The 25728-nt window shown below is 33.9% G+C and overlaps 1 protein-coding gene and 1 long non-coding RNA gene across 3 annotated transcripts in view; both read right to left on the bottom strand.

Moving 5' to 3' along the window:
- Positions 1–7425: 7425 nt before the first annotated feature.
- Positions 7426–12989, bottom strand: LOC140624665 (uncharacterized). Its single transcript, XR_012024122.1, has 5 exons — positions 12752–12989; positions 11180–11362; positions 10097–10153; positions 9226–9442; positions 7426–9094 (listed from the first exon to the last, which is right to left on the bottom strand). It is a non-coding gene; the product is annotated as an uncharacterized lncRNA (long non-coding RNA).
- A 604-nt stretch (positions 12990–13593) lies between these two features.
- The window catches only part of CSNK2A2IP (casein kinase 2 subunit alpha' interacting protein), a 134709-nt gene continuing 122574 nt past the window's right edge, over positions 13594–25728 (bottom strand). The window contains exon 3 of one of the 2 annotated variants that reach the window (XM_072811577.1): positions 13594–13739. In XM_072811577.1, the coding sequence (XP_072667678.1) occupies positions 13647–13739 (93 nt within the window). In that variant the 3' untranslated portion in view covers positions 13594–13646. Of the gene's footprint in view, positions 13740–22682; positions 22735–25728 lie in introns of those variants that run through there. The other variant, XM_072811578.1, reaches the window with a different exon arrangement.

Raw genomic sequence — 25728 nt, forward strand, 5'->3', positions numbered from 1 at the left:
TGGTGAATAATACTATATATAATGCTATATCATACCCACTTCTTGGCAAATGAAATAAGAATAACACAATTTTATCAGAAAGTTTTACCAGACTTTCAAAAAAAAATAATTCTTCTTTTATTTATTTAATTTTTAAAATTATTCTTTTACATAATAATTTCTCAGACAATAGAGTTGATTTATCACAGACTGTTATAAGCTTGATATTGAAGTTTGATAAAGGAATTTAAAAAATGAAAAATAATTTGATTCATGAATGATGTTGCAAAAATTTTAAGTTTAGTTAGCCAATATTTCAATGTATTAAAACATTATTAATCATATCAAACAGAATTTATTCCAGAAATGGAATATTGGTTTAAGATGAGTAAAACAAATTAATAAAATTTATCTTATTTTTTAAAAAAGGAGAGTCTGTACATAGAAATTAAATATAGAAACATCAGTAGTGGGCAGCCCGGGTGGCTCAGTGGTTTAGTGCTGTATTCAGCCCAGGGCCAGATCCTGGAGACCCGGGATCGAGTCCCATGTCGGGCTCCCTGCATGGAGCCTGCTTCTCCCTCCGCCTGTGTCTCTGCCTCTCTCTCTCTCTCTCTCTCTCTCTCTCTCTCTGTCTCTCATGAATGAATAATGAAAATTTAAAAAAAGAAACATCAGTAGCTCTTCTGACTATTCACACCTATGTTTTGATAAAATGTTTTAAGATATCAAAATGATATAAGAATTCTCTTAGCCTATAAATTCTATTCCACAAATATCTACAGCAATATGCACTTAATATAATTCTAAACTTGAGAAGCATTTCTTTAAGATCAGGACTAAAACAAAGATAACTAACATATGTATTAGTATTTAACTTAGAACTAAAGGCCTGGCCAAGGCAATAACCCCAAAGAAATAGCTAACAAAAATACTAGAAGAGAGAAGCAAAACCTTCATTATCATTTGATACAAAATATTTTATATAGAACACACAGAGAAATATTTAAATTAATATAAATTTCAGAAAGGTAGCCAGATATAAGATCCAGAAAAACTATAATTTTTCTGTTTAATAGAAATAGTCAATTAGAAGATGTAATAGACATAAGATATCATTGGGTATAATTTATAGTCACCACAAAAAAATAAACATAGGATTAACATAACCACATAAGCATGAAACTTATGCAGAACTTGCAAAAATATTCTTATAGGGCATAAAAATATATAAATGACATATGAACATTATTAGTTTATTTAAAATTAAAAGATTATAAATATATAATTTGTGGGACAATTAATAAGTTGTATTGATTCTAATAAGAAGTCCTGCAATGTTTTGAAAATTTTGGATGACAGTTATAAAATATATATGAAATCCTTTAGGGCACCTGGGTGGCTCAGTTGGTTAAACATCTGACTCTTGATTTTGACTCAGGTCATGATCTCAGGGTCATGAGATCAAGTCTTCATCAGGTTCCACACTGAGCATAGAGCCTGCTTAAAATTCTCTCTCTCTTTCTCCTTCTGCTTCTCCCTCCACTGCCTTGCTCATTCTCTCTCTTTCAAAAAGAAAGAAAGAGAAGAGGAAAGAAAGAAGAAGAAAGAAAGAAAGAAAGAAAGAAAGAAAGAAAGAAAGAAAGAAAGAAAAAGAAAGAAAGAGAAGAAAGAAAGAAAGAAAGAAAGAAAGAAAGAAAGAAGAAAGAAAGAAAGAAAGAAAGAAAGAAAGAAAGAAAAAGAAAGAAAGAAAGAGAAAGAAAGAAAGAAAGAAAGAGAGAAAGAAAGAAAAAGAAAGAAAGAAAGAAGAAAGAAAAAAGAAAGAAAGAAAGAAAGAAAGAAAGAAAGAAAGAAAGAAAGAAAGATCTTCTAATAGCTAAGATAATTTTTGGAATATTAAAATAAAAGCAGATCTGTGTGTCACTTTATCAATATAAAAAAATCAAAGTTGTTACAATAGTAGGTATAGGCAGAAGAATAGATAAACTCTTGGAACAGACAGTAGAGCCTGTGATAATAGGATACATGGGGATGGTATACAATAGAAATAGTATCAAAAATCAGAATGAAATCTACTGAATGAGAGAAGATACTTGCAAATGACATATGCAAAATATATAAAGAACTTCTACAGTTCAACACAAAAAAACCAAACAATCCAATTTAAAAATGGGCAGAAGATAAGAAAAGATATTTTTCCAAAGGAAACATGCAGATGGTCAACAGATATATGACAAGATGCTCAACATCACTATCATCAGGGATATGCATATCGAAATCACAATGTATATAATCTTGCACCCATCAGAATGGCTAAAATCAAAAACACAAAAAACAAGTGTTGGCTAGGATATAGAAATAAAGGAACTCTCACACACTGTTGGTGGGAATGCAGCTGGTGCAGCCACTGCAGAAAAACAGTATGGAAGTTCCTCAAAAAATTAAAAATAGAGCTACCCTATGATCCAGTAATTACATTGCTGGGTATTTACTTTAAAAAATACAAAAGCATTTATTCAAAGGGATACGTGCACCTTTATGTTTATTGCAGCATACTTACAATAGCCAAATCATGAAGTAGCCAAACTATCCATCAATGGATGAATGGATAAAGAAAATGGAATATTATTCAGACATAAAAAAATGAATTCTTGCCATTTTGAACAACATAAATGAAGCTGAAGTATAATGCTAAGCAAAATAATTCAGCCAAAGAAAACAAGTATCATGATTTCACTCATATGTGAAATTTAAGAAACAAAACAAATGAAGAAAGGGAAAAAAGAAAGAAGAGACAGAGAAAGAGAGACAAACCAAAAAACTGACTCTTAACTATAGAGACAGAGGGTAGGTGGGAGTTAAATAGGTGATGAGGATTAAAGAGTACACTTATCATAATAAGCACTGAGTAATGTACAGAATTGTTGAATCACTATATAGTACACCTGAAACTAATATAACACTGTATGTTAACTGCATTGGAATTAAAATAAAAACTTAAATCAGAATAGAAAAGATTGAACATATGATATGAAGTTGTAGAAAACTGACTTATTTTTCTGGGTAAAATAAAAGTATATCAATACAAAAACAAACTGTAGGTGGGTTAAAGAGTTAATCACAAAAGGCAATTTTAAAGAATTATTTGAGAGTGACTCCTGGGTAACTGAGTTGTTTGAGTGTCTAACTATTGGTTTCAGCCCAGGTCAAGCTCTCATGGGTCATGGAATTAAGCATTGTATTTCCCACTCAACAGGGAGTCTGCTCTCCCTCTGCCCCTCCCCCATGTTTTCTCTCTCTCTCTCTCTCTCTTTCTCTCTCTCTCTCTTTTTCTGTCAAAATCAATAAATAAATCTTTTAAAACAAGGAGGAGGAAGAAAGGGGAGGGGAAGAGGAGGGAAACAGAAGAGGAGGAAAGAAGGATGGAAGAAGAACAAACTAAGCCCAAAGTTAGCAGAAGGTAAAAGTAAATAACAAAGATCAGAGCAGAAATAAATGAAATAAAGAGTAGAAGACAGTAGAAAAGAACAACAAAACTAAGAGCTGACTTTTTTGAGAAGATAGACAAAATTCACAAAGCTTTAGCTGGACTAAGGAAGAAAGACTCAAGTAAAATCAGAAATAAACTAGGAGACATTACAACAGATATCACAGAAATACAAAGAATCAGATGAAAATGCTATGAGCAATTAAATGTTAACAAATTCACTAACCTAGAAAAAACAGATAAATTCCTAGAAACACACAAATTACAAAAACGGAATCACAGAACTAGAAAATCTGAACAGATCAATAACTAGTAAGGATATTGACTCAGTAATGAAAAATCTCTCAACAAAGAAGTCTCAGACCAGATGGCTTCACTAGTGGAGTCTTCCAAACATTTAAAGAATTAATAAATAAAAAAAAAAAAAAAGAATTAATACCAATCCTTCTCAAATGCTTCCAAAACTTGAAGAGGAAGGAATACATCCAAACTAATTTGATAAGGCCAGCATTATTTTGATACCAAAGCCAGATAAGGAAACTACAAGAAAAGAAAATCACAGGCCAATATCTTTGACGAACAGAGATGCAAAAATATTTAATAAAATACCAACAAAACAAATTCAAATGCACACTTAAAAGTCATATGCATGATTAAGTAGGATTTATCACTGGAATGCAAGGATGCTTCAACATATGTGCATCAATATACATAATATGCTACATTAGTGGTGGGTAAATGAAGCATAAAAATCGTATTATATCAATAGATGCTAACAATCATGTAACGAAATTTACAATTATTCCCTGGTAAAAACTCTCAACAAACTGGATATAAACAAAAAGGCTATACATGACAACCCACCACTGACATCACATTCAATGATGATAAGCTGAAAGTTTTTCCCCTAAGATTGAAAACAAAACAGAGATGTCCACTCTCACCGTTTGTATTCAACATCATATTGGAAGTCCTAGTCAGAACAATTAGGCAAGAGAAAGAAATAAAAGGCATTCAGACTGAAAATGAAGTAAAATCATCTCTGTTTGCTGAGGACATGATCTTGTATACATAAAATCCTAAAGACAGCACCAAAAAACTCTCAGACCTAATAAACAAATTAAGTAAAGTTTCAAGATACAAAATCAATACATATATCAGTTGCATTTCTATACCCTAACAATGAACTATTGGAATGAGAAATTAAGAAAACAATCTCATTTTCAATATTATCAAAAAGAATAAATACCTAGGAATAAATTTAACCATGGAAGTGAAATACATGTATACTGAAAACTGTAAGACATTGATGAGAGAAATTGAAGAAAACACAAATGAATGAAAAAATATTGTCCCCACAGGTTGAAAGAATTTCTACGTTAAAGTATTCATACTACCCAAAGTAATCTATAGATTCAATGTAATCTCCATTAAAATTTTGAGAAATATAGAGGAATATTTTATATATTCAATACCATTTATAACAACATGGATCAAATTGAAGGACATTATGGTAAGTCAAATACACCAGACAGAGAAAGACAAATACTGTATGGTTTTATTTATATGTAAAATCTTAAAAAAAAAAAAAAAAAAGGTGAACTCATACAAACAGAATAGAGTAGTGATTGCCAGGGGCTGGGAGGTGGGGGAAAATGAGGAGATTTTTACCAAAGGGTATAAACTTTCCATTATAAGATGAATATGTTCTGAAGATCTAATGTCTAGGATGGTGACTACCATTAATAATTTAAAAAGACAGAAGAATAACAAAACAATCTCAAAGCCACAAATAAAAATATTAATGGATTTTACTACTGCAGTATGAAAGATTCTTGTTCAACAAAATACAATATAGAAAAGGTAAATATGGGGATCCCTGGGTGGCTCAGAAGTTTAGCACCTGCCTTCAGTCTAGGGCATGATCCTGGAGTCCTGGGATCGAGTCCCACATCGGGTTCCCTGCATGGAGCCTGTTTCTCCTTCTGCCTGTGTCTCTGCCTCTTTCTCTGTGTCTCTCATGAATAAATAAATAAAATCTTTAAAAAAAAGAAAAGGTAAATATATTTAATATTCATAAACATTCATATAAGGCAAATATTTGGGATATCAAAAAAAGACAGAAATCTAATAAAAAAATTACTAGGGAATTCACACACAGAAAGGGAAACCTAAAAAGCAGTTATGAGAAGATTCTCAACATCATGTCTAAGCAAAAAAGGAAAAATTTTCAAATGCTTATTTTTACCATCAGATGGGCAAACTTTTAAAGTGAATTATTACCAGCAGCTGGTGAGAATACCCCCTTACACACCCCAAAGATAATGGAAACTAGTCAGGTGTTCTAGAGTAGTTTGAAAACAACTGAATTGGATATGAATAAACACTACAGCCCAGTAATTCTGCCCCCATGTTTGACTTTAATTTTTTTCCTGCCTTGATTACACAGAGCTAGAGAGGATGAGTTTTGTTGAATTATTTTAATAGTGAAGAATTAGAAGTTGGATGGACAAGTGATGAGATAAATGTGGAACTTTCATATATGAAAATCTATGAGACAATAAAATAAGAATAAAGTATGTCCATTCATCAATCTGTAGGAATATGAAAAACCTAAGTGTGAATAAAGAAGACAAGGAATATTTAGCATTTATGTATATTAAATACTTAGGAGTTGGAAATATATAGGAGGGTAATATGATTAGAGAGAGAGAAATATGAGTTCAAAAGTAAAACAAAATAAAAACACAAAAGGAGTAATGTATTGTTAACAATGTGTCATAAACAGTTTCTCATTAATCCCTCTAGAAATATATTGCTCATGTTCTAGGACCATGATCATGTGGGATGATATTTCACATAATGTCATGTGACTTTAAAAAAAACATATTATGGATAACTTTCTCTATCTGAACATAGGGAATCATGGCATTTTTTTTTTTTTAGTAATCAGTTATATAGATGAATCAAACTTCATTTAATCCTCTAATGGTAAACATATATATTATTTTGAATTTCTTCTTATTTAAAACAATTATATATGAATATTTTAAAATATTTTTTCAAAATTATAAAACATAGCTATACTTTGCTTACTTACATGATTTTAACAGTGAAAGAAGTGTCTAAACACTGAATCACTGAGTTGAAGGTTATGTGAATTTTTAATTTTGGAAGATATCACCAAGCTCTTCCTTAGGTTTTACATTAAACTCGGAAAGACCTTTCCATTTGAAATTTTTAAACAAAGCACTATTTTTTAACACATTTATGATTTCATTTTTATATTTAAATCTCTGAACCATCTGGAATTTATCTTAGCTTAAAAAGAAAAGTAGGGAAAGAGTTTTACTGGGTTAGCCAGTTGTCCCAATACTAGGTACTAAAGAAATCAATGTTTTCTATAATTTACTATTTACTATAAGGCATATCTTTACTATTTACTATAAGGCATATCTTTCTATGTATTTCAGTCTCTTATTGATTATCCTTTCCCTTGACAACACAAAACTTACTATAGCTTTATGCTGTACTTTAAAATGTGGTTGTCCTAATTGCCTCTCATAAATATTATTTTGAGTAATTTTCCTTGATATTTTCTCATAATTGTTTTTCCAGACGAATATAATGTAATTTTATCACACTTGAGAAAAATTTTTAGTATTTTTATGTGGATCACATTCCACTAATTACTATATAAAAAATTGAAACTTTAAAAATATTGAGTATTTTTATATAAGAATAAGACATATGTTAAATATATTATCTTCTTTTATATCTAGAAAGTTATAAAATTTCTTCATATAAACATTTTGAATTTATCATTTATTGTTATGTATTTTATATATAAATTACTTCAGTATATGACATTCTTCTAAAATATTACTGAACTGTAGTTTAAATCACAAAACATAACCAGCTATAGCAACTTCTTACTAGAGAATGTCTTCTGAGGCAAGGGAAACAAAAGCAAAAACAAACCATTGAGACTTTATCAAAATAAAAAGCTTCTGCACAGCTAAGGAAACAAGCAATAAAACTAAGAAGCAACCAATGAAACGAGAGAAGATATTTGCAAATGACATATCCAATAAGGGGTTGATATCCAAAACATAAAGAACTTATAAAACTCAACACCCAAAAAACAAATAATCCAGTTAAAAAACGGGCAGAAGATACGAACAGACATTTTTCCAAAGAAGGCATACATGGCTAACAGACACATGAAAAAAAGCTCATTATCATTGATTGTCAGGGAAATACCAATTCAAAACTACAAGGAGATATCACCAGTCAGAATGTTGACATCAACAACGCAGGACACAACAGATTTTGTCAAGGATGTGGAGAAAGGGGAACCCTCCTGCACTGTGGGTGGGAATGCAAGCTGATACAGCCACTCTGGAAAACAGTATGGAGGTTCCTCAAGAAGCTAAGAATAATAAAAAAATAATAAAATAAAATAAAATAAAAAGTTAAGAATAAGAACTACCCTATGATGCAGCAATTGCACTGCTGGGTATTTAACAAAAAAAGAGACAAAAACACTAGTTTGAAGGAATACATGTTCCCTGATGTTTACAGCAGCATTAGCAACAGCAGCCAAATCATGGAGAGAGCAGAGCCCAAGTGCCCATAGCTGGATGAATGGATAAAGAAGATGTGGTGTATACATACAGTGGGATATTACTCAACCATAAAGAAGAAATCTTGTCTTTTGCAACAACATAGATGGAGCTAGATGGTGTTATGCCAAGTGAAATAAGTCCATCAGAGAAAGACAAATACCATATGGTCTCACTCATATGTGGAATTTAAGAAACAAAACAAATGAACACGGGGAGAAAAAAGGAAAGTCAAACCAAGAAACAGATTCAACTACAGAGAACCAACACGGTTACTAGAGGGGAGGTGGGAGGGAGGATGGGTTAGATAGGTGATGGCGATTAAGGAGGGCACTTGCGATGAACACCGGGTGTTGTGTATATGCGATGAATTACTAAATTCTACACCTGAGATTAATATTACACTGTATGTTAACTAACTGGAATTTAAATTAAAAGTTGGAGAGAAAAATAAAATTGCAAAGCTAACAATTTTTGTATATTAATTTTGAGAACAAGTAGCTTAGCAAACATCATTTCTCTTGAATTTCCAATCATGAATTATACCATATGCAATAAGAATAATGATTTTGCATTCTCCTCCCATTCTCATATGTGTTCTATCTTTCTGTTGACAATTATTATTGGCAAGAATTTTCTAAACAATATTAAATAATAATGATGATAGTGTTCCAGTTATTTGTTGATATTTAACAAACCACCGCAAACTTCAGTGACTTAAAACAAGCACCACTTATCTTCTCTCACAGTCCTGTGGGTTTTCAGGACTTCCCTGGAAAGTTTCGGCAGGTCGTATTTGAGGTTGCCCATGCAGTGGTTCTCAGATGGCAGGTGGAGCAAGAGTAATCTGGAAACCTGGTTGGGACGTGGTAGGTAACAGCAAAACTTCTCTTATTTTCATGTATTCTCAGGGTCTTTCTACTGCTCATAATCTTTCGATATATATTCTCTTCTGCACTATAATTAGACTTCTTAAGTGGAAGTTCAAAGCTCTCCAAAAGAACTAAAGTGAAAGAAACCAAGATCTTCTTAAGTCTTACACCTGGAACTAGGTCAGAATTACTTCTGCCCTCTTCTATTAGTAAAGCACTCATAGAGACAACCCAATTCCAGGGATAAAGAAGTAAACCTTACCTCTCAACGGAGAAGTGAAGAAGATACAGTCATCTTTAATTTCTTGCAGTAGTCCTTGGCTCACAAGTTATTTATAGTCCTCTTCCATGTAAAGTTCACTAACACATTTCCAGTACTCAAACAGATTTCATCCTAAGTGCTAAGTTCAAGAAATCCTCTAAATCAGGCCCAAATGTAATTCCATCTCCTTGGGAGTAATACTCGTTAACCAAAAATCCTAGAATTAAGAAAGTTTTATTTGCAAATACTCAGCATTCAGTGATAAGATATGATAACCTAAACATACACTTTCAGTCAGAAATTAATTTGGGGGACAACAAGTAGCTGGTCCATGGTAATTCTGAGATTTAAGTAGCTATGTAACCAATCCCTTGATTAGAGCCAAATCTTACTCCTCGGGAGGGTTTCTCTGTTACTAATGGTTCTAAACTCTGGACTCTTGGCTTTATACTATGGGTTATCATTTATTTTTACAAGAAATGGCCCATATAAGCAACTGGGTAGCTTAGTTTTTCAGTCTGCTCCCTGCTTCCAGAACTTTTTGGTTCAAATGCCTCTTTTGCTTTTGTCCCCTTCAGAGCATACAATTATAATTCCCTTAAAAACTATGCAGATTTCCTGTGTGTCAGTTAAAAGCTACTCCAGGAGATCAAAGTGACACCCACATGTCTTTTCAATTCCTTCTGAAATGTTACCAGAGAATCTTATAGCTGTAAGTTTCATTTTTTTGATCCTGAAGTCATATATATGTAATATATTTTCAGTGTCATAGATTTGATTTTTTACCCCGAGACTGTCTCTTATATCAAGAGTCTTTTGGTGTTCAGAGAATATGAGAATAAGAAACAGTTTTATTTTCCAAAAAGCAAACCTTAGTTTTCAATTCTTCTTTTAGGTCTGCTTGAAAATTGCCTTTTCTTTCCCATACCTAAACAAATGAAGTAAATTGTCACTACCAGCAGTCTACCCGGCAATCTCTTTACCCCAATCCACAGATGGGTGTGCACATCCAAATCAATTCTCATTATTTACAGTAGTTATGTTCAATAAAATACCCATGAAACCTGAATTAGCAAATACTGAATCACTTAGGGTCAGGTTCCTCTGAGCCTCCAGTCACATGTCCATCAGTGAATCAGTCCCTAACTTTGATGCATGTCTGTTTCTATTACATACACTCCCATGTACTTTGTAATGTATTAGCCTTGACCTCACAGCCGATAGTTCTAGAACTCATTTCTGAACTAAGTTGATCTCATATACATTTGCTCCATAAGGCATATTAAATATTTCTTGCACTTGGGAACACTACACAGTACGGGAAGACTATGCTTCAGACCATATAAAAAATAGTAAAGTCACCAAAAAAGAGCAAGAAATGTGAAAATTGTGGTACTAAATAGAAGGCCAAGGGGACACCTGCTTACAACATGAAAGCTGGAACAAGAAGGCAGAATGTTGCCTTGTTCAACTTCAGCTACAACCATGCTTGTCCGGGGGACTCAAAATTTTCACTACTCTGGGCAGGTTCATAAATGACTGCAAAAGTGTCAAGCTGTTTTATATGCAACGTATTAAAATATATGCCTAGTTTTTCACATTACATTGGGAGATCTCAATGCCAAACTTCCTAGAACTCATATCACAAGTTGCCTTTTCCCAGTTTCCAGTAACAATTGTTTCTTTGTCCCTTCCATCCTCTACTAACAGTCTTCTTGAGACCCTCTGACTTCCACTCTATAACTAGGGCCCAAAGCCAATACAACATGTGTTTTTTGTTACAAGAACAATTTCTAAATACCACTTCTTTTTCAGCTGATTTTTGCTGAAAATGGTAGAAGTAGGTTGTAACAGTCTATTTCAAATCATAAAGGCTTGAAATAAAGATCATTTCTGTATCTTTCATATCTGTGAGTTGCCATGAATACACTGGGCAGTTCATTGCTGGTCTTACCTCGGGTCTCTCCTGCAGCTGCAGTCAGATGACAACAGTGAGGACTGGAGTCATTTGGGCGCTCCACTCGCAGGCTGGGATGGTTGCCCCATGCAGTCGCAAAGCCTTTCCTCCACATTTCTCCACTTAATCTCTTCATGTGATTTCCTCAGCAGGGTAGTCGTATTCTCACATGGCTGCCCACTGCATCCCCCAAAGTACAGAAGCCCCAAAAGCAGAAGTCGTTGAGGCCATTTTTAAGCCTCATATTGTCACTTCAGTCTTCTATTAACTAAACAGTCACAGAGCTAACCCAGAAAAACAGAAATAAGCTTTACCTCTTAGTGGTGGAGTGAAAAAATGTGTGGCCATCTTTAATTCAACAAAGAACGTATCTCTGCTTTATTTCTCATTTCAGTTGAAATTTTTGCATTTCAGCATTAGCAGGATGCTTTCTTTGTTTTGAGGTTAAGAGATTTTTATTCCTTTTTAGTCATGTTAAGAGTTATTTGCAAAGAGTTATCACATATTTTACATGATCTTAATATCTATTAAGATAACAATATCTTTTCTCTTTTGATGTATTAGTATGGCAAATTTATAAATGGATGCCCTTAATCTGAACCATCCTTGCATTTCTGGAGTACAAGTCTTATGATTAATAAATAAAATTCTTTGGTGCATTATGGATTTTAAAATCCTTTATTTAAGATTTCTACATCAGTAATTGAACACGATATCACTTGCTCTGTAGTTGTACAGTGGATATATGTGATGATTCTCAAGTTTTGGTAGCACTGTTATTCAAGCTTTGTGCAAAGTATATTGGAAGGCTTCCTTTTTTACCCCTCTAATCTCAAAGAATTTACATTCTGATTATCCCTGGGAATTGTGAAAAAGATCATCTGTGAACCCATCTGGGCTTGCCTAGTATTTTTTACATACTTAACTGTCAAAAATTTCTTGTTTCTTTCCAGAGTTATTTCTCTATTGACTCTTTTTTTTTTAACTTGCACTGGACTGATTTTTATAAAGATAAAATATAAACACTAAAAAGTCTATTAAGATCTTTATAGGAATGGGCAAAACTCTTCTAATCTCTGTTTTAATAAATCTACCCATTGTAAACTATAATTTTATATATTTTGGCATTCTTGTTATTTTTATTAGATTAGGAAGCAGTTTATCTATAGAAGAATCTCATCATTTGTGATTCCATAAGGTAAAAATCTGGAATAGGAAATTTTGCCCTGGAAAAATCTTTTAGAAGGTTGGAAGCCCAATATATCATTTCTCAATAAATCCAAGAGAGCCAAATTTTCCTCAAGCTTTGGAAGACATCTCTGTTTCTTTGAGTACAAGATGAAATATTGGCTTATATTTGAAGGCCATGCTGTATAAAAAGTAAGTACATTTAAATCTTAAATCATAATCACATGCAGTGGACCAAGATGCTCATAATATGAAAGGTAGGAGGGAGGTATGATTAAGTTAACAAAAATTCTTCTAACCCAACACATGCTCACTTCAAGGAATATTCATGGATAAGAATGGAAAAATAGAAACGGAAAACCTTCAAGTTTTCAGACTTACAAAAAAGTTTTAGCTTAAGATCCAAAGAGAAGACTGCTCATTCTGGATATTTTTTTTCTCATTTTGGCTTAAGTTCCATGCATTTGGCACATATCCTTCATAGTTTAGGATCTGAGGTTATAGATATTTCTTTGTTTCATTGAAGACCACATTTTTTTTCTCTGTTACTTTTGTTTGTTTTCTGTTGTTTTCTATGAGTTTTAGAAGACAAAAATCAAATTAAAATGCTTTATTCCTTCCATTTAAAGTCATGTTTATCATTTTATTTTATTATTTTTATTTGAATAGTATCTAATTTCATTTTATTAGGAAGTATAATGTCTTAGTAAACTCAATTTATTGAATTATTAATGTCCCTTATTGTCTTAATCATTAATTTTCTGACTGCTCTTTTACATTTGAGTTTTAAAGTTCAAATTGTATCAACATTAGAGTATCTGTAATTTAATGAAATTTTGGCTTTTAAAATGTTAGTATTTCAAAATAGTGAATAAAGTAAATTTCAACTTTATTGTTTTATTTCAAAAATATTAACAATATTTTAAGGCATTTAATGTAATACTTGCGAAGACAAGCATGATGATTTAATGACATTAATTAAATAAGAAAAATATGAGAAACCCAGAGTTCAAATACGTACATCTGTTCTCAAGTCTATAATCTTGCCAAAATCTATTGCTGGTTTTATTTAAATTACTATGGTACAAATTCTTCCTTCTGTCATGTGCAGTCACCCTAACTTAGTTTTCCAATTAATTTCTATATTTACTCATGTTTATAACGAGGACAAGGATTTGAATATAAATGAGGAGGAGTTTTAAAAATATTTCCTTAAAAGTAAATTTATTTTTCATATAACATTTTCCCTTATTTTCTTAGAATACTTTTCATTTCTTTATTCATTCAGCTCTTTATGTGTAAATGAGAACTTAGCTTGGGCCAAAATCTGTGCACATTTGTTGTAAATACAATGTAGAGCAGTCTGTTCCTGTAAGGAAATTAAAATATAGTAAGAAAGTTATAATAGACTAAACTTAAAATTATAATATAGTTTGATAAATCCTATAATGGAGGAAGTACTGTTTCTAAGATATACATACAGAAAGAGCTCCTTACACAGAGTTGGGAGGTCAGAGACAATAAAAAATAAGGAAGTTTATGAACAGATGATCTTTGCATAAGGAGCTATGTTGCTTTTCTTGATATATTTCTAAACTTGATGCAGTCTCTGGCCTGCCTGGGCAAAGCTTGTGCTTTGATTATGAAGTCTGATGATCTGAGAATTTACTAAGTAGAAAACTCTCTGTTTCTATTTTTCCCTTTAGCTTTATACATTAAAATAATTGTTTCCTCATGAAATGAATTAATGTAAAGAGATAAAGCAGTGGAATCAGCCAAAGTTGAATGAAGAAACTACATTATTAAATAATCAAATCACTTTTTCTCCAAATGGAATCTGACTTTTAAGGTCCATGTCTGAAAAAATAAAATAAAATAAAATAAATAAAATAAAATAAAATAAAATAAAATAAAATAAAATAAAAAATAAGGTCCATGTCTGTACTCATGGGAATACTAGTTTGTTTGTTTAGTATTGAAAACAAAAACAAAAACAAAAAAACAACCCTGATGCATGTTTTAATAATAAGACTTCATAGACTAACTCCAACATTGAATTTCTGGCTTTCTTTTTCTGGACCTTTTGCAAAATTAGTTCTGATGTTTCGATTAATGGAAAAAGAGAAAATTAAAGTTTTAAAAAATCTAGAGAGAAGTAATTTCAAAATATAAGGTCCTCTGGTAATATAATCATAAATGGAATAATAAATAAGAATAAAATAATAACTTATTTTAAATAATAACTTGTAACTTATATTCTATTCCATCTTAATCAGATTAACATTCTTAGAATTGCCTTGATTGGAGAAACAATAATCTCTATAGACCTAGATACTAGAAATAAATACAACACCTTATTTTCTGTTAATCATACCTTCTTTTAATAAGAAATGACTGTTTTCTAGTTCTCCATTTGTAGGAACAATTTAGATGAGATTGGGCACATTCAGGGTGGTATGGCCATAGACCATTTGTAGGAACAATTTAAAGCTAAATTGCTTATCATATATATGTGCACTAGGCTGATTTCATTATTTGTGTCTTTTAACATTTTGTAGGTAATCTGTTTCTAGGTAAATAGCTCTTGCTACTGACATAAAGTTGCTACTAAGTAAACAATTTTGATTCTAAATAGCAGAAATCAAAGAGTAGTATATATTCACCAAATGCTCAATATATCTCAAATATATTTCAAAAGGCTATGATAGCAGTCTATGATAAAAACATGTTTTCTTTGGAAGATTTTGACATCTCACAATGGCCTCAACAGAACAAAACTCTACCTAGCCCACATAACTGGCCCAATGACATCAATACTAACCGACTATTTTATTCTATGTACCAACCCACTTTACTAGATTGTTTCGAAGATCAAATGAGAAGGCATATAATAGTATTTTTCAAAATCTAAAGTACATGGCAACATAACTGGTTTATTGAAAAATTTCAACTCAGCACAGTCTGCTAGAGATTCTCTCTCCATCTCCTCTTCCCTCCCCCTATGTCCCCCCCCCCCACCACTGTTGGGCAAGCACTCACTCTCTCTGTCATTCTCTCTCTCAAATAAATAAATAAAATCTTTAAATTAAAAAAAAAAAAGACTATACTTTCCAGAACTGCAGTATTATTTTTTACCTTCCGTGCTGGTCATTATTGCTTCTTGAACTCTGACCTGCCCATCAATACCATCTATGAAGGTCAGGCAACCAAAAGAAGTGGTTATTTCATTTGTGAGTTATCTGGACCCTTAGGCAACCCCAAATGGGACTCAACCTTTTTTGCTACACTCAGTTGTGTATTATCTGCTAGGTTTCCTTTACACACTAAGTAGCACTGTATTGTGGAGTACAGTTATGGGGAGTCAAGTTGGATATCTTGGTTGTATTCCTTGATCCTGAAGAAAGTCTCACATGCTAGCCTCAGCGAATGGTGAGAATGTGGGCTGCTACACAGGATGTCTGTCTCTGGGCCCTGTGACACCTCTCTAATTCTGTTCTCTCCTGCTCACATAGAATAGTCTGATCTTTAGGCCTTTGCCTAAGCAGATACCCAACTAGAGAATGGATGCAACTCTATAGTTTTGAAAGACATCTTCACCCCTTTTCATGGAGTTTCCTTCTAATTTGGCAAGAGGAAGATTCTAAGTAGATGGGAACAAATATGGGTCTGATAATAGAAGCTACAGACATGGATTGTATCTGTCCAAGATAGCTAATTGATTCTTCATTTGCCAAATAACTCATCAAGGGTCAACCATGGGTCAATAAAAATAACAGGATCTTGGGGCAAAAATAAGTAAAATTAGACATGGCTACTATCATAAAATCAATAATGTATAGGTGAGTGGATGGAAAATACTGACCAAGGCATACAATAAAGGCAAATTTATACCTAGGCCATTTTATTTCTTTTAATGGTGAATTACTAAACATCACCATTAAATAAAATAATTACATCAACAACATGGATCAATCTAATGAACACAATTTTGAGAAAAATAAAGCCAGATAGAAAAAAATCTGAACATAGGGAAAACTACCTATAGCAAGAGTAATAGGTGGTAGTTTCCTTTGGGAGGATGGTGATTGGATTGAGAAGAGGCCAATGGGGTATCTGAGATGCTGGTAATATTCAAATTTTTGGCAGGGTTTTGGTTTTATGGATATATTTCGTATAGCATATTATGTCAAATTGCCCTCTGCTTCATGCATTGTTCAATACGCAAGTTTGCAAATAGGGAAGTGCTATGGACTAAACGGTGCCCCTTCTCAATTCATATGTTGAAACCCTAAACCCAATGGGACTATATTTGGAGAGGGCCTATAATAACATAATTAAGGTTAAATGAGGTCATAAGGGTAGGGCCCTAATCCAATAGGATTAGTGGTATTATAAAAAGAGGAAAAGAGAGAAATTTCTCTCCCTCTCTTTTTCTCTCTCATTCTACAAGCACACAGTGAAGAAAGGCCATTTCAACGCAAACTGAGATGGCAGCTGCCTATAAGCCAAGAGAAAAGACCTCAGGTTGAAATCACCTTTGGTGGCACCTTGTTCTTGGTCTTTACAGCCTCTAAAACTGTGAAAAGAAATTCTGTTGTTTAAGCCACCCAATCTCTGGTATTTCATTTTAGTGGACAAATCTGACTAAGACAGAAGGTGATCAGGGGTTTGATATTGCACATATGAAATATAGGCTGGCTTTAAACTAAGACAAGTTCTCTAGTAGTTGTCCAGTTGTTAAAGGAACTGCTCTAGAACTCAGAGATGTTGATGTCTGCAAATCTGTTTAAAACATATATTTGTGAGTTAACTTTGACAATGTGGTTTAAATGATGGGTTTAAATAAGATGACAAGGGAAATAATGTAAAGTGAGAAATTTCCTAAGAAAACAGCCTCAAGAAATGCCAACATTTAAAGTTGGATAGAGGCTGGGACGCCTGGGTGGCTCAGTGGTTGAGCGTCTGCCTTTGGCTCAGGGTGTGATCCCGGAGTCCTGGGATCGAGTCCCACATCGGGCTTCCTTCATGGAGCCTGCTTCTCCCTCTGCCTCTGTGTGTGTGTGTGTGTGTGTGTGTGTGTGTGTGTGTGTGTGTGTGTGATGAATGAAGAAATAAAATCTTTAAAAAAAATAAAGTTGGATAGTCACTGAGACTAGACAAGAAATGATGAAGGACCTGCCAGAAAGTTAAATAGACAAAAAAAGGGCTAGTTGTGTTAAAAGAAGATACAAGACCTAATCAACAGCTAATTGAGCACAGAGCAATAATGAGGTATCAGATTAGAACAGGCCAAGTAGTTTGAAAGTGAGGAAATGGAGATAGTGCATAGAAACAAATATTTTTTAGGAAAAAAATTTAAATATTTAGATTAGCAAGAAAGAGTAGAAATGAAGGATCCAATATATTCTAAACATTAGAATATTTGAAGAAAGAAAGTGTAATTTTTTGTGTGAATTTCCTGCAACAAAGTTGAGATGCCAAATACAGTGGAAGCATCACTCTTAGATAAGAGGAGGGCATTGTCTTGTCAATAGCAGGAAGAAGCACAAAATATGGACACAAATAAGTCTTTTTTTTTTTTATGTTTCTTATCATGAAGTTGAAGGAGATCCCCTCTAAGAGATTCTCTTTTTCGGTGATTCATAGGCGAATTATCAACACTGAGCACAGAAGATGGGGAGATCAGAAGTTTTGGTATAATGGAAAAGGTTTGAAAAGGGATTAAATTAAAAAGGAGGATGTATGTTTTTCAAAGACATACAGTAATATTTCTGAGCAGTGTTGAAGGACTCACTTAAGGGAAGTGACCAAGAATTGATAGTGAAACCAAAAGACCTAATTTGGTTATATCTTGCTGTGTTGCTTAACCACTTGGGTTCAGGTGCAGAGAAATTGGGTGGTTGGTTCTTCCAGGGCTCAGATTTTGCCAAGTGAATGTAATTAAAACAGTCAAGAAAGTTGGTGATGCTGGAAAAAGAATTCTTTGAATAATAACTAATTAATCTAAGCTGAATCACAAGAAAATAAAAAGGATAAGGCCAATGTATTAGGATAAAGAGAAAAAAATCAATGGAATAGAAGTTGTCTGCAATAAAAATTAAACACATATATTTTGATAAACACATTCTGGGAGAAGTTTGTGGCCAGAATGAAATGCTAAAGATACTTTGAGAGATAGATGGAGTAAGAGATTGAAAGGAAATAAACGTGGATGACTCTGGAAGTAAGAGCTACACGAGAAAATGGGTAAATCACTTGAGTGCTGAAGTCACCTGGGAAAATGGCGAACTTCTATTCTTAAAGAGGTCTGTTAAATATTTGTCAAATTCTTTGAAAGATTAGAAATAATTGTCTAGACGCCATCAAATGGTGACAACAGAAAGCTATTAAGTGATTATATGAAAGACTTCACCATAGCTTTACAAAATATTTAATGATAATGGTGTGGGTGGGTGGAACAATACGGAGTAGGAATAACCTCAATCTCATGTCGTGTACCTGAGGTTTGAAAAAATAGTCACTTCTTGAAAATCTTCTGCCAGATAAATGTTCTCACAACAGAGGGAATCTCACTTAAAACAGGGATATTAAGAAAATACTCATAGAAGAGCTTGCAAATTGAAGGGAGTTTGCTAATGATGAAACTTGATTCCAGTGGTGCCATATAAGGATTTGTACAATGGGCAATAGGTTGGGTATGGAGCTGGGTCAGATACGATGAAGATTTTTGGTTATGGTGTTTTAGAGAACCCAGGATAAGAGGACTCCATGTTTTTGCTGACTGACAAAAACAGAGATAGAGAAAAATGTATGAATTTAGTCTTAAAGTAGCTTGAAGGAGAGTAGATGCTAAACCTAGGAGCAGGTAAACATGTCACCTGAGGTGAAGAGGAACACAGGAGCCACACTCCTTCTGCTGGCATGCTCCCTGTTAGACCCAGAATTCAGATCACATTCTGAGTGGACTGGATGGTTAATGGTGAATCCAAATGCTATCAGCAGCATCAGTATCCATAACATAGCAGCCACAATAAAGGGTGAGGTCTTGCCATTAACAACAACATGGAGGGACCTGGGGGGCATTACAGCAAGTGAAATAAGTCAGACTGAGAAAGACAAATACCATATGATTTAATGCATATGTGGAATCAAAAAAAAAAAGTAAATGAATAAACAAACCAAAAGTAGAATCAGACCTATAAATGCAGAGAATGAACGGATGGTTGCCAGAGGGGAGGAGGGAGGCAGAATGGACAAAATGTTTGAAGGAGAGTGGGAGGCACAGATTTCCAGTAATGGAATAACACGCACAGCATAGAAATATAGTCAATGATATTATAATAGTGTTACTTGGTGACAGGTGGGAGTGACACATGTGGCGAGGCTAGCATAAGGCATAGAGATGGTGATTCTTTATGCCATACACCTAGAATTAACATGACACTGTGTGCCAACTGTACCCAGACAAAAAAATTAAATATAAGTAAATGAGTAAGATAGCAAATATTATGTACCATGGTGATGTTCCCAGTGTATCATAAATATTAACTTAACCTTCTTAACAGTTCAAGAAGGTCATACCTATCACCATTACATTCTTATGTGATGAAACTGGGGAATGAAGAAATTAAGTCACTTTCCTGGGATCCCAGAGCTAGTAGGTGGTCTCACTGGGATTTAAAAGCCAGCAATATGGTTATAGATATTTTAAGACAGAAGAGAATTTAATATATTTAAATGTCGGCCATAAGAAGTTAGTATAAAAGGTGAGGTTGTAGAGGCAGAAGCAAGAAGTCATATATAGTAGGGCGAGATGCATACTTGCAACCAGTACCTCCTTTCCCCTTCTTTTTAAAAAGGATTTCAATTATATTCCAGTAGGTGATTTTATTTCCCAGGCTTCTTTTTCTTAGGCATGACCATATGATTATGTTTCTCAAGGAGTAGAATGTGGAGTAAAAAGTTGGCTTAGAGTTGGAAGTTGAATCAGTTGGAAGGAGGAGCACTTTTATCTTCCCATCTGGCTGCTCCTTCTGGCCTTCAATGTAGACACACTGGCTAGAAGTCCAGTGTCCGCATTGGACCAGAAGGTGGCCCTGAGGAATGACATGGAAACATAGGACCCTGGATCTGTAATGACATCCCAGAGCTGCCAGACTGCCCTGCACTCCCTAACTCTAGAACTATTCTAGAAGCAAACAAAAATGTACTTCTTATTTTAGTCATTATTTTAGTGTTTTTCTGTTAAATGCAGTTGAATATCATCTAAGAGAGCATGGTGTCCAGAAGCTGGGCAAAAAAAAAAAAAGCGAGGGAAATGCTAGGTACTTTCTTAGAGCTAAAGCAAGTTGATAACTGAAACATGCTTATTGATTAAGTGGAATAGGCCACTGATGAACTTAACACAAGAAGTTTCACAACCGATGGAGTTTAAAGTAAAGAAAATAGCAAACTGAGAAGAAATAGAAAAGGAGAAATTGGAGACAATTTAAGTACATAATAGAGTAGAAGCTTTTCTCTGAATAAGAATAGCAAATGGAGGGAGTCTAGCACTCACATATATAGATTTTTTTTAATTTGTTGGTTTTGTTTTCTAATGAGGGAAAAAAATAGAACATGCTTAACTTGCTTTCTGCAATAAAATCCTGAGTATTTTCTTTGGCATGGGGAATTCTATCATCTATCTATGTATCTATCTATCCATCTATCTACCCAGAAAGAGAAGCATTTTTAAATGGTGTGAATTTTTACTTATGTGTGATGCCATAAGTGAAATTTCTGAATAAAGTGAATTAATTTAAGGCAGTTATAAAATAAATATGTCATGGGGATTTAATGTGCAGCACAGAGAATATAATTAATAATATTGTAATAACATTGTATGGTAACAGATGGCAACTAGATGTATCATAGGGATCATTTCGGAATGTATAAAAATATCAAACCACTACAAAGTACACCTGAAACTAATGGGAAATTTTGTGTCAATTATACTCCAATAAAAAAAATCAATTTAAGGATCTTTTAAATGAAATAAACAAAAATTAAAAAGACAAGTGCCACACCTTATAGCACAGATTATAAAATAAATTTACACCTGCAAAGGCTTACTTTATAGACTCTTGATAATTATTGCTAATTATATCAAAATATTTTTAATAATAAATATATCTAGTTCATGATTACACTCACTTTAAAGTTTCACTTGGCTTCCAGCTTTGAAATGAGAGTTATCCTAAGAGAATATTTTAGTAGTGAAATATCTGAAATTGAAACTGAGACCTTCATGGTGAATTTGAGAAGGAAGATTTCAGGAAGATTTCTATGGCAAATTGTTTATGTGCCAATAAATTCTGTAATAGACATTTTCACCAGCCTGCTAAAGTTTCATCCAAGAAAAATAGTATAAGGAATGAATTTATCTCATGTTCTGCTCCCTCTCAAAACAGTAATTATATATATTTTTAAAAGCCCACAATTTATACCATATGCTTCTCAGAACATCTTTATACCTAAGGCTGTGGAAAAGTATAAAACCCTTATTGAGGATAGACAGGCAATCTACTCATTAAGCTCTCTGCAGAATTAAGTGTATATATTTGTATTTTGAAATTATGTGAAAAATACATTAGCCATTAAACATTAAGGCCCTAACGGGTGCATCCAGAAGGCAATAATATACAGGAACATGATTTTCCAGACGTAAACATTATGACTGAAATGCTTTGAAGTGTGAAATAGTTTTGAAGGAGAGAAATTCCTTTTCCTTATCACTGATTCTACCAACTTTCGATCAACAATCCCTTCACTAAAGTTGCTGGAGTTTCCCCTAACACCATGTTATCACCCAGGCACTCGAGGGCATGGACCGGGGCATCAGGTCTCCTGTCTGTTACGGCCTAGCTCTTTACACTGACTACACAAGACTAAAATGGACAAAGAATACATTGACAGTGGTTTCCAAATTGAGATATAATTTCAATTTTTCTGAAATCCACATACATTTCCACTTTCAAATAAGATCACTCCAGAAATAATGTTTCCGTATGAAGAAATACTTTATGTGAAATTTTGTGTCATGGATTTTTCCAAAAGGCGTATTTGCCTAAAAACTATTACATGAAAGTAAAGATTTCTTTTTTTTTACTTTGTTAAAGTGATTACTATCCTAAAGTTACACCCAATTATCACCAACATGTAAGAACTGATCACATCAGATTTCTAAATAGATACTTTTATTTCAATAGATAATATATGTAATAAGATTTCAAGAAAATACAAATGAGAATATAGGAAAAAGTGTTTCTCACACCTCAGTCTTTTATTTTCTCAGAGACAACCACTGCAGCTGGTTGATTATCTTTCTAAAGATAATTTGGAAAAATATAAATTAATCAATATGGATATAGAACCTGTTTTGTGATAAATGCAAGAAGTAGTATATGTCTATGCAAATTTCTAAGAATACATGTCTAATAGTCATCTTATTGTACTTAATCAAAATGTTTTTCCAAAGCCTTAGATAAAACATGTCTGTCCACAACTCCCTTCATTCCACATTTCCACCACCTGCCCACCCAAAGCAGCACCCCCTACCCACTTCTGGTCACTTTTTTCTGCATTATCCTGTTTTATCTTTTCTACAGAAATTATCATTATTGGAGATAATCTGTTTAAACTAATTGATTTATTTATGTTTTTGTTACTTCTACTATTAGAATAAAAGCTACTTTTGAGGCCGGGAACTCTTTCTTTTTACTATTTATCTCCCCAGCACCTACAACAGTACACACCTGATCCTTTTCCACCTTGTTTCCCCTCACTGAAAAACATCTCAAAAATCATTCAGTCCATAGAAAATACTTTTACTTGACCACATGCCATTTCATTATACAAGCATACCAGTTTATTTGACTAGCTGCCTAATAATGGACATCTAGATTGTTCACATTATCTTGATAAGACAGACAATGCTGCAGTGAATATACGGACATTCTATACAAGTTGGCGTAGTTGTTGTTCATATGTGTGAGTATAACTGGTGGATAATTTTCTAGAGTAGACTTGCAGAATTGAAGAGCACATGTATTTTTATGTTGATATATTTTGCCAAATTACACTTTCAAGAGATTGTTCCAATTTAAATTCTCTACAACAATGTATGAATGTTTTCAAAGATTGTCATCAATATAGTGTGGATAAAATTAATTAATTTTTTTCTTATCATGACTGAGTTTGAGCATATTTTTACACATACAAAAATCAATGCTAAATTGTCCTTTTCACATTATTTTTTCAGGAGCTTATTGATTTATGGATACTATTATGAAAGTGAATAAAACAACTCATGTGCTTTATTTGACTAAATTACAATATTTTTCTATACACCCACAATTTTAATTTTTGCACATTCATATTGGTCACTTTTTTCTTTTATGACTGTCCTAGTTACTTTTGTGTTTAGAGGCTATTCCACTTCAAAACCATAAAAAATTATCATATGTTTTCCATTATTTATTTTATGGCTTCATAAGAGACACAGAGAGTGAGGCAGAGACACAGGCAGAGGGAGAAGCAGGCTCCCTCTGGGGAGCCCTATGTGGAACTCGACCCCAGGATCCTGAGGTCACGAACTGAACCCAAGGCAGACGCTCTACTACTGAGCCATCCATACAAAAAAATGTATTTCTTAAGGGCATCCCAGGTGGCTCAGCGGTTTAGTGCCACTTTCAGCCCGGGTTGTGATTCTGGAGACCCAGGATCGAGTCCCACGTCGGGCTCCCTGCATGGAGCCTGCTTCTCCCTCTGCCTGTGTCTCTGCCTCTCTCTCTCTCTCTCTCTCTCTCTCTCTCTGTCTCTCATGAATAAATAAATAAAATCTTTTTAAAAAATGTATTTCTTAACATAATAAGACTTGACAGTTGAAATTACCCCTTGATCTATGAGCTGCAGAACGGATATTGTATTAGTAAGCATAAAAACAACATTGATCTTGTACATTTCCATCAGAGTTTTTGAGTGATCGGATGCATTATCAGTAAACAACAATCTTTAAAGGTATCTTTTTTCTGAGCATTAGGTCTCAAGAGTGGGCTTAAAATGTTCAGCAAACCATGCTGTAACCAGATATACCATCATCTAGAATTGTTGTCCTACTTATAGAACAGAGGCAGACGAGATTTAGCATAATTCTTAAAGACTAGGATTTTCAAAATGCTAAATGAACACTGGCTTCATCTGCAAGTCAGCAGCTGCACTAGACCAACAAAACAGTCAGCCTGTCCTTTGAAGCTTGAAGCCAGGCATTGACATCTTTCTCCTCCAGCTGTGAAAGTCGTGGATGGCAACTTCTTCCAATAGAACTCTGTTCTGTGTACACTAAAAACTGTTGTTTAGTGAGCCACCTTCTTTAATGATCTTTAGACCTTCAGGACAACCTGCTGCAGCTTCTACACCAGCACTTGCTGCCTCACCTGTACTTTTATGTTATGGAGAGGCCTTCTCTCCTTAAACTTCAAGAGTCAACCTCTCATAGCTTCAAACTTTTCTTCTGCAGCTTTCTCACTTCTCTCAGCCTTCACAGAACTAAAGAGGTTAGGGTCTTGCTCTAAGTTAGTCTTTAGTTTAAGAAAATATTATGATTGGTGTGATCTTCTATCCAGACTAACATTTTATCCATCTCAGCTATAAGACTATCTCACTTTTTTTTAAGATTTTATTTATTTATTCATGAGAGACACACACAGAGAGAGTGAGAGAGAGAGAGAGGCAGAGACACAGGCAGAGGGAGAGGGAGAAGCAGGCTCCATGCAGGGAGCCCGGTGTGGGACTCGATCCCGGGGCTCCAGGATCATGCCCTAGGCCGAAGGCAGGTGCTAAACCGCTGAGCCACCCAGGCTATTTCACTTTATCATTTATGTGTTTACTGGAATAGCACTTTTAAGTTCCTTCAAGAACTTGTCCTTTGTATTCATAAGTTGGCTGACACAAAAGCATAGCTTTCAGCCTGTCTCAGCTTTCAACATACCTCCCTCCTTTATCTTACTCATTTTTAGCTTTTGATTTAAAGTGAGAGACATGAGACTTTCCCCATGACTTGAACACTCAGAGGCCATCGTAGTGTCATTAACTTGTTTAATTTCAATATTATTGTGTCTCAGAGAAAAAAGAGGCCCAAATAAGGTAAAAGAGAGAGATGGGGAAATGGCCAGTTTGTGGAGCAATCATTTATCAGTTAAGTTCACGGTCTTGTCTGGGGGTAGCTCATGGTGCCCCAGAACCACAATAGTAATATCAAAAAGCACTGATCACAGATCACCATAACAAACATAATAATGAAATGTTTGAGACATTGTGAG

The sequence above is a fragment of the Canis lupus genome, chromosome 35 (assembly GCF_048164855.1).
Source record: "Canis lupus baileyi chromosome 35, mCanLup2.hap1, whole genome shotgun sequence".
Classification (NCBI taxonomy): domain Eukaryota; kingdom Metazoa; phylum Chordata; class Mammalia; order Carnivora; family Canidae; genus Canis; species Canis lupus.